We start from the raw sequence: 10,255 nt of genomic DNA on the forward strand, positions 1-10,255 counted from the left end.
ATCTGTTACAACCAAATGTTGTGTTGCTCATGGAGTCTGGTGTTGTGGAACATCCTAGCTTTGTGATTTTGTTGTTCCAGTTCTTGTAATGTAAACACAACTGCTCTAAGCCAAGTACCCCGCTAGTCTCTCTAGGCGAGGAAAGGATTACACACGATCCCTATGGGACCAGAAAATACAGATTATGTTTAACACACAACAGACACCGGAGGACTTTCAAGCTGCTCGTAAGACATTAGGATACTAATCACGCATTCGGATCCTATGAAAAGCATCTGCTTTGCCCAAACATGACAAACACAAGTAAATAGTCGGGACAGAGGATACCTTGGCATCAGCCAGTGCATTGATGACATTGATGAGGGCCAGAAGGGAGCGATTGATGTTGGCTCCCTCTCTGAGACGCTCGCCTTTGGCATTAGTGCTGGACGCCCGTTCAGACCCAGCCAGATCAATGAGACTCATCTTGGCCACCCGGACATCCTGGCTGATACTGGCCACACGGTCTTGCTGCTTGACGTAGATCTGTAGGACAGAGACATGGAAGAGCTGAGTGCATGGCATGCTGGTTAAGGCACAGTCGGAGAGAGTGTCTGGAAAGGGATCTATAGCAGTGGTTCTCAAACTGGGATCCGCTATTACATTTATTGTTTTGGCGAATCTCTTGGAAACACTTCATGAGCCCCGTTGCAAATCACTGGTATAGGGGTGTGTGCGAGATGACTTACTGAACTAAAGGCACCCAGAAGGAGAAAACAGTAAAAAAAAAAATGGGTAGCCTATAATTAATTCAAATATTGCTAACAGTTACCCTAGCAATGTATTATTATTGCTGCTGGCACTCAACAACTCTACACAATGTTCATACAGATACACCCCAACTGAAAAGATCAAACTCAGTAAAACATTATATTTAATGGTCAACTCAGGAGAATCCTCCCAAGAAATAAGAATAAACCCACAGGTTTATAATAAACCCACCGTTCAGCACCATTTTCCCCATTACATCTTGTCAGAAATAGCAGAATACATATTTAATGATAACGTCGCCATACCAGTATTTCCTATGAAACAGCAGTTGGCTCTACGATGCAAAAAAAGACAGATCCCGTTTTTTGGCAATGTGTGAAGTGTGCAAACCCTTAACCAGGACCCAAGTTGCGATTAAAGTTATACTGTTTGATACAAAGCGGGTGTTGCTTTTAATTGTTCAATGAGATCAACATGTCCTACATCAATTAGTTCATGCAGAATATTTACTGTTATGTATTACAAGGAGAGCTCCACTTCGCACAGGAAAAAACAAAAAACCTTAAACATATTTTACCAGATGCAGCCCTGAAAAGCAGAATACAAGCCCAGTGTTGCCAATTTATCATCATAAGATTATAGCGCAGTTCTTCTTGGACATGTCTGTTCCCCACAGAAACTCAGGACTATTGAGAACCGGAATACCATGGGATTAGTCAGAAAATAAGGACTGAACGAATGTTTTAGGAGCACATGGAAGTCAGGTTGGCAGTACTGTACACCAGGGGTTGTCAACTCCAGTCTTCAAGCCCCCCCCCCCCCCCCAAACATGTCAGGTTTTAAGGATATTCCAGCTTCAGCACAGGTGGATCAACCAGTGGCTCAGATTGAGCCACCTGTGCTGAAGCAGGGATAGCCTGAAAACCTGACCTGTTGGGGGGGGGAGGAGGGGGGTCTTGAAGACTGGAGTTGACAACCCCTGCAGCACGTCAATCAAGTGTTCCCTCCATCTTTCGCCAGAGGACAAAGCAGGAGAAGAGGGAGGGACAGGTCCCCTGCGGAAGTACTGAGTTTGCCTTTTGCTTCACCCCCCGCACATTACCTGGAACACTGCATGCGATCGGGAGGAAGTTGCATTGGCGTCTGTGGGATGCTGCGTGCGATTCAGATTGCCACTGGCCAACATCTGCAGCAGCTGCTCTGCGGATTTGGGCTGGGGAAAACATGCACTTTTAAAGTCTGGGAATTCATTAGCGGGGAGAGTAGAAACTCGAACCGTAGCGGGGATTTGCAAAACGAAAATGGATCAGGAAGCTCTGCTTTGAAGAAACCTCACTATAAAAAAAAATGTCTCTGGAGACAAGTTATTTAACAAATTATATGTCTTAAGTGCACTAAGCACGTGGCCAGAATGGAAAACAAATGTTTTCCCATACAGTTTATTTCCCGTAAGCTTTCCTAGGTACATATCCCACTAGAAGCAAACTAATAGAAAGATAATACAAAAGTGTGACTTATTGGTACAGTACTGTGGATAAAGGGCATGAAAGATTTTAATTATTCTCAGATGATTTATAAATAAATACAGAGCAGCAATTGTTTGTAAAGGAAAAGCCAGAGTACTGCAATTAGTTCCCATTTGCAGCTTAGGGCAACAAATGTTCTCTAAACTTGCACTACTGACCTCCGTGCTTTAAAGGGTAACACCATATAGAACAATGAGCACGTTTTGTGCCCTGTACCACCAGAGCAGCACTATCTCCTGCTTCTAGTCGTACCCTGAATGCTTCCCCCTGGCAGCTGGATCTTGCAAAACAAGGGAGGAGCAGAGCTCCCCAATGTCTGTGACTCGCAAGAAACCTTCTTGACCTGGAGAAAGGTCTTTTAGGCCATTTATTATATATAAAGAGAGATTGACAGGGCACAACGTTAACCTTAGATTTCACCTGAGGAAGGGTTAACACCCCGAAATGTTGTGCCCCGTCGATCTTTATATACAACAAATGGACCTCTCTCACTGAAACGAGTGCGTATATCTATCTCTGGATTAAATTTGATGCAATGACGGACTGGGGAGAAAACCATTTCATAACACGCTTTTTCTCCCAATGGGACTCAAAGCGTTTCACAATTACAGTATAGTACACGATAAACGGCATTTTACAGACACAGTCCCTGCCCAGATGAGTTTATAATCTATGTTTTTGGTCCCTGAGGCACAGGGAGATAAAGTGACTTGCCCAAGGTCACAAGGAGCCGACACCAGGAATTGAACAAGGTTCTCCTCATTCAAACTCTGTCATTGTTTACAGAGTCGGTGTCTTTACTCACTGAGCTGCTCATACAGATACATACTGATACTCCGCACCGCTAAAAATATTTCATTCGAGAATCTCTTCACCCAAAAGAGAACGGCAGCCGGAAGTGCAGGGCAAGTACATCATTTATTGGACCGACAAGAAAGCTGCAGCCTACACTTTATTTTCTACCTTCAGATGTACCAAGTGATTTCACATTAAGGTTTCATTGTTCATGCCAAACCTCTTCATGTACACATGGTAAATCAGAATGTGGAATTATCTTCACATTGTTCTGCCAAAACCCAGAAATCGACACACACATACCTGATGGAAAGAGAGGCCTTGAACCACAACCCCCTTCTGTGGATCCTCCCGGATTGCCAGAGGCCCTCTGGGCTCCAGCAAGTCCTCGATTTGTTCATTGTACACCTAGAAGGGCAGGAAGAGAGAGATACTGAAGCAGCGTTTCCGAGACGTGCTCTGAGTTATTGGACTCATCAGATGAGCTTCCAATTATGTGCCCAGCTGGAAAATGTAAATAAGAGGAGTATGTTGCACACCACACTGAAAAAAATATATACATATATATTCACATGGTTTACAGATCTACTTTTAAAAGTTTATTTTCATTATTTTTGATACAATAATAAAGATTTACATTTTTTAACAGCTGTTAATGTGTGCATCCCCAGACCTGCATATAATATAAACTAATAGGTCTGTTGTGCACCATCAATAGAGTCTTTTCTGTATGGGAAGTGTTTCTTTAAACACGACTCATTCATTTTCTGTCATATCTGACTACCCTGGTAGCACACACACCCACCCACTATAATATATATATATATATATATATATATTCACGTGGTTAGAGTGGGGGGATATCCTCCTCTGTGTCTATTGTAACTTCTGGAAGGTCATCAATAATATATTCCAGCCTTCTAGCCATAAACAACCATGTAATATCATTAACTATACAGGCATACCCCGCATTAACGTACGCAATGGAACCGGAGCATGTATGTAAAGCGAAAATGTACTTAAAGTGAAGCACTAGCTTTTCCCCGCTTATCGATGCATGTACTGTACTGCAATCGTTATATACGTGCATAACTGATGTAAATAACTCATGTGTAACAGGCTCTATAGTCTCCCCACTTGCGCACAGCTTCGGTACAGGTAGGGAGCCGGTATTGCTGTTCAGGACGTGCTGACAGGCGCATGCGTGAGCTACCGTTTGCCTATTGAGTGAGATGTACTTACTCGCGAGTGTACTTAAAGTGAGTGTCCTTAAACCGGGGTATGCCTGTATATTAGTCTGATAAATCCCACTGACATTGCAAACACATTCAATGAATACTTTGTTGGGTGTGCTACTAACTTATTAGCAAAATGCAACATGAACTACAAATATGAAGCTCAATCTGCGAATACCCCTAAAGCCCCACCCTCTCCCAACACTAACCACAATTTTCAATTTGTCCCAGTATCTGAAGAGATTACACAAGCGCTCTTCAAATTACAACGAAGCAGCCAATGAGGACCTGACCTGCGGCATTCAACGTTCCTACGACTTGGTGCCCCAGCCATTGCCATGCCGCTTGCTTACCTAATTAACTCTAAAAAGCCTGCAGGCCATATCCCTAAGACCTGGAAAACTGCAGAGTTGTCCCAATCTTCAAAAGTGGGGACAAATACACTGTCTCAAACTACAGGCCAATCTCTCTTCTCCCAATACTATCCAAAGTGATGGAAAAATGTGTTCACTCCCAATTAAGCGATTACTATACCAAGACAAATTTCCCTAGCCAATTCCAATCTGGCTTTCGCCCCAAACAGTCCACGGGAACTACCCTCCTAAAAGTTTGTAATGAGATCCAGTGTGGAATGGAACAACTCACTGGTGCAATATTCCTAGATTTTGCAAAGGCTTTTGTTACTGTTAATCATGCTAAACAAACTCCAGAGCTCTGGAAAAGGGAAACATGCTTTAAACTGGTTTCAAACGGGTAGATTCCAACATGTATCTATCTCGGGTTATAGCTCCAACCCCTTGGATATCACCTACGGTGTTGCAAGGCTCTGTTCTGTGTCCCCTACTCTTCTCAGTGTTCATCAATGATCTACCTACAGCTTGTAAGGGAGCTTCCATACACATGTATGCAGATGACAAACTTACATGCACGCAGCCCTAGCCTCTCTGACCTTGAACACACACTTCAATCTGATTTTTTGAGACCTGAAAACTGGATTTCCCAAAACAAACTGTTTTTAAACACTGACAAGACTGTAACAATGGTATTTGGGTCCAAGGCTACATTTCTAAAGCTTCCAATGACAGAACTCCAGATCAGAACCAACTCTAATACCATCCTAGCCCGTGTCACTAGTTTCAAATATCTGGGCATATGGTTTGACTCCCATTTAACATTTGGGTTGCATATTAATAACAAGACATCCAAAACCTATGACCAACTAGGTGTATTTTATAGGAATAAATCCTCCCTAAGCCCGCTGGTCAGAAAGCGCATTGCACAGCAGATGCCAAAACCAATTATAGACTATGGGGACATAGTATATGGCACGGCACTCCAAACTCACCTTGGCAAACTAGACACCCTCTACAACTCAATATGCCGATTTGTCCTCCAATGTAACAACACACATCAGTGCGAAATGCTCAAAGAACTAGATTGGCTATCACTTGAGTCTAGGCGCTAAGTTCAGTTTTCCTGTCTTGCCGTCAAATAATTCTTGGGCAAGCTACCCGCCTATCTGAACAAGCTACACGCTCCAACCACAAGCAGCATTTAGCACCAGAGATCTGACTCCAAAGAACCGTTCACGGACCGAAGGTTCAAAAAAGTAACCGGCTGCTCCGTCTTCTCTTACTGTGCACCCCACAACTGGAACAATCTACCGGAGACTCTCACAGCCACCACCAGTCTAAGTTCTTTGAAAACTAAAGCTGTCTCACATTTTAATCTGGTCTGTAACTGTTACATACGCCTATAATATATATTATCTCTAACTGTGCATGCAATGTTTTCATATTTAATGTATAACCCTGTTCACCTAATGTAACCATGTATCTGTTATCATAACTGTGTCCAGGACATACTCGAAAACAAGAGGCAACTCAATGTATTACTTCCTGGTAAAACATTTAATAAATAAATAAATAAAAATCCAGCACACACCTCGAGGTAAGAGATGAGCACCTCACACAGCTTTTCCTCTTTGATTGCGTCGATCCGCCGGTATAGCTCGATCATGGTGAGATACATGACACCAGGCTCCGTTTCACTGCCCAGCATTGTGTGCGTCTTCCCTGAGCCTGTCGCTCCGTAGGCAAAAACTGCGTTGTACAGGAGAGAAAAAAGAGGGTGGAAGTCAGGGAAGAATAGTAATATCCACAAGAGATGGTAATCCGGTTATGCGCCATTTATAAAAGAAGTTGGTGGATAAAACAAGACAGCTACAGCATTATCGTAACAATGATAATCTGGACCAGTTGTGAAAGGTGGCTAGAAATTAGATCCAGAATAACTGAAGTTGCATTGAGCTTTGCAGAAGCGACTTAGAATCTCCCTCCCCAAATTCTTTCCAACCCCATCACCATGCTCATTCTGCTTTGGTATCTATACTTCACAATTTTAACTACTCTAAACTAGAACTCAGGGAGCCTTGTCTATTGAATACAGTGTGTAGTAAATATTCAGATATCTATTCTCTTCCATTTGAGGGAAGTACAAGATCAGTGGTACCAAAAGTAAAAGTTGCACATCATCACGGCTACATCCAGCATGGCAGCGAAAATTATCTACCCTTTGCCTCTATTAATCTATGAATAAACCTGGGTTGTGAAGTTTCATAGATGTGATGGCAGTATTTTTGTTTTCCTTAATATTAGGTTAATACAGGCTAAGATACAGCATTTTCCCACCTTTCCACAAAGGGACGCATGCTCCTAGTGTGGCAATTCTTAGCCAGGTCAGGACACTGTAGGGTGACATGACCCTCACTCAAGTGTGTCACAAGAATGTAATCAATAAAATAAAAAATAGGATGACAAAGAAGAAAAACTGAACTTCAAAGAAGATTATGTCTTGTTCTCATTCTTTGATTTCAGTCAAAAAGAAATCCTATAAATGTAAACTATGAATGAAAATAGTTTGGGCCTAAAGAAGAAGGGCTTAAAATTAGCAGCAAATACGTAATTCTTAAAATATTAGCTAGGGGTGTCATTATATATGAGGAAAGGTTGAGAGGCGCTGTTGTGGTAAAGACAACTACTATTATTATGGCTACAACACTTCATCACGTCTCACTGAGGCAGTACCACCCTTGCACATTTCAACCTGGTGTTACCCTCTCTGCACTGACAGTCCTAAGTCCTCAACGCCCTACATTCGTTTTTGCTGGTAAACCAAAGATAAGGGGATACAGGATCCAACTGGCAATTGACGTGACACTGCACCACAGCAGCAGGGTGACCTGGTGCCATCTAGTTTGAAGTCTTGACTTCTCGCCCTAGCAGGTTCCTCTGGAATGCATGTTTGTAAGACTACAAAATAATAAAATATAGCCGTGTTCCAGCTCTGTGTTACATTTCAGGCCAACGTTAATACTGGGAGCTAGAGGTGTATGTGCACTGCGTATATGCAGTCTACCTCATCATATTATTGTATATATTCATATCCTTCTTTTTTACTTTTACTGGTGTAAAATAGGAACAAATACATGGGGGGGGGGCAGGGGGTGGTGAAGAGAAGGGAAAAAAAGAAGCAATGAGAAGGCACCAGAGTACTGGAATAAAGACTAGTAGTGTGTAAATAATTTCATGGTTCAGAATGAAAAGTAAATTATGATTTAACAACCAACAAACTGATGTCCGGCAAATTAAGGTTGAGTTCTGTTCCAGAAAATTTCCCACTAAAACCTTCATCACCCTCCTCTCTCTCTCCTTGGTTTCCAAATAAAGCATAATAGGTGAATGTTTGGGTACCAGAGCAGTTGTAGCCATTCAAGACTCCATCCAGGATCTGCTTTGTCGTGTGCTCAAACACATCCTGCTGTTTGGAGCTCTCCCCAAACACATGGTCAAATATAAACTTCAGGTCCTTCCCTTTGCGCTTTGGTCCATCATGACCCCTCAGGCTGGAAAAGACACCAGATGTGTCATGTCCCTCTGGGTCAAACACCAGCATGCTGTGATCTACAACTTGCAGCACAGAGTGATGATTTCCCTCCAGCTCGCGACGGTTTGGTGGGCGCGCACGGACCACCACAGACACATTGCCCTCCTCAGGGGTAGATGAAGCAGTCATAGTCATTAGTCCCGGATTTTACCTGGGAGGATGAGAAAAATTGATTTTTTTTAAAACTTAAAATAGAAGAGGTTGCAGGTTACCTGGTAATGTTGTTCTAATGACAAAAGAGATCAACTATAACCCATTTCATTCAGATGTACCCCCGAATAACCTTCCTTGCAGCTGCGGGAAAAGAACAAAATACATTTTCCCGCAGCTCCGGACAGCCACAGCACCAACATTTTAGTTTGCGAGAAGCTTCCTCCACAGACAGAAAATGCATCAATAGTTTTCACCCAGCAATTCATGGCAGTGGGGGCAGTTACTCGGGTTCTGTGTCCCATAAGTCCCCGAAATGGATCAGCATAGGTCTCTTTCTATAAACCGCACGGGTATATAGAATTGTCATTTTTATTGTATCAAGTCAGACTTCTTAATACAACGAAAACACTTTTTGGGTGTGTGGAACTGTATTTGAGTTTACAGTCTGCTGTCTTAGTATCTGCTTTAATTATTTTATTACCTGTGCCTGCATGTGAGATCTTAAATTATAATAAACTTTAATGGCAGTTATCATTAGTCAGATAATTTAAGCACATTCCCAGCGATAATTGCAAAACGTTGACCCTCTTCTAACCACAGTTTCACAACTCAGGTTTAAAATAATAATATATATATTTTTTATTCTAGGTCAGGACAACTACAATAACAATGTTTTATCTGACATGTTAATGGAGGAGCTATACACATATTGTCATTAATTATATGTACAATACTAAGTATACCAGAAAATAACTCCAGATATAAACAATAATTAAATAAGTACACAGATACTGTGTACTACATCAGGAGGAGTTTGCAGTTGCAGACTTATGGGAGAGTGAGTAAAGAAAATGACTGGCACTGAGTTCAATTCCCAGTGTCGGCTCCTTGTGACCTTGGGCAAGTCACTTTATCTCCCTGTGCCTCAGGCACCAAAAACATAGATTATAAGCTCCACGGGACAGGGACCTGCGCCTGCAAAATGTCTTTGTAAAACCTCTACGTAAAACTAGCAGCGCTATACAAGAACATGCTATTATTAGTTGTGGACCACAACGTGACATTTTAATGGGCAGCTACTAGATTTTTATGAATGAGACTCGACTGAAGTCCATAAAACAGCTGGTGCTAAAGATCATTGAGACGGAGTCCAAATCTGTGGGGCTCACAGACAGTGAGAGTCGACGCGTCTGATTACACCCTTCCTGATCACTGCAGTTATATACAGGAGCTGGCTCTGGGTATATACAGGAGCTGGCTCTGGGTATATACAGGAGCTGGCTCTGGGTATATACAGGAGCTGGCTCTGGGTATATACAGGAGCTGGAGCAGCCTCTGGGGCCTGCAGCAATAAGAGGCCCCTATACATCAGAGATAAATACAGCGCTAATGAAACCAGCAGGAGCACGAACATGGCTTTAGGGAAGGAGTATGACTCACCTAGAGAAAGGAGGCGCTGATAATGAGGTACGTTATCCAATTAATGTTATTAGCACTGTTGTTATTGTTATTAGTGCTCCTTCCCCTCCATTTTCCGGATCCTTCCCTACCGCTGGTAGCACTTCCGGCAGCCTATGTTCAAATCACGCGGTCCTTTCCTGACTACAACGCTGATTGGCTGGCATTCCGCTCTCATGATTGGCTATGGGAGGGGGCGTGACTGGTGACACGAACCGGCGCGCAGGGTGGGCTGGGAGTTGTAGTCCCGAATGGGGTTTGTGGACAAACGGAGCGGTATAAGAGGATGCTGTAAATCAGGGCAAGTTCCAGTATGCAGAGTTATTTCGGATACGTCGTTTGGAGCCTCACTAATAAGTCCCAGCAACACTGGAGCCACAGACATCAAACGAA

At 42.8% G+C, this 10,255-nt stretch overlaps 1 protein-coding gene across 1 annotated transcript in view; it reads right to left on the minus strand.

Annotated features, from left to right (window-relative positions):
* The window catches only part of LOC142497603 (kinesin-like protein KIF18B), a 40,982-nt gene extending 31,005 nt beyond the window's left edge, over positions 1-9,977 (minus strand). Inside the window, exons 1-6 of the mRNA XM_075605630.1 lie at positions 9,845-9,977; positions 8,059-8,402; positions 6,251-6,408; positions 3,375-3,479; positions 1,853-1,963; positions 328-525 (exon numbers count right to left, since the gene is read on the minus strand). Coding sequence (XP_075461745.1) covers positions 328-525; positions 1,853-1,963; positions 3,375-3,479; positions 6,251-6,408; positions 8,059-8,386 — 900 coding nt within the window. The 5' untranslated portion in view covers positions 8,387-8,402; positions 9,845-9,977. The remainder of the gene's footprint in view (positions 1-327; positions 526-1,852; positions 1,964-3,374; positions 3,480-6,250; positions 6,409-8,058; positions 8,403-9,844) is intronic.
* Between the last annotated feature and the right edge of the window lie 278 nt (positions 9,978-10,255).

The sequence above is a fragment of the Ascaphus truei genome, chromosome 6 (assembly GCF_040206685.1).
Source record: "Ascaphus truei isolate aAscTru1 chromosome 6, aAscTru1.hap1, whole genome shotgun sequence".
Lineage (NCBI taxonomy): Eukaryota > Metazoa > Chordata > Amphibia > Anura > Ascaphidae > Ascaphus > Ascaphus truei.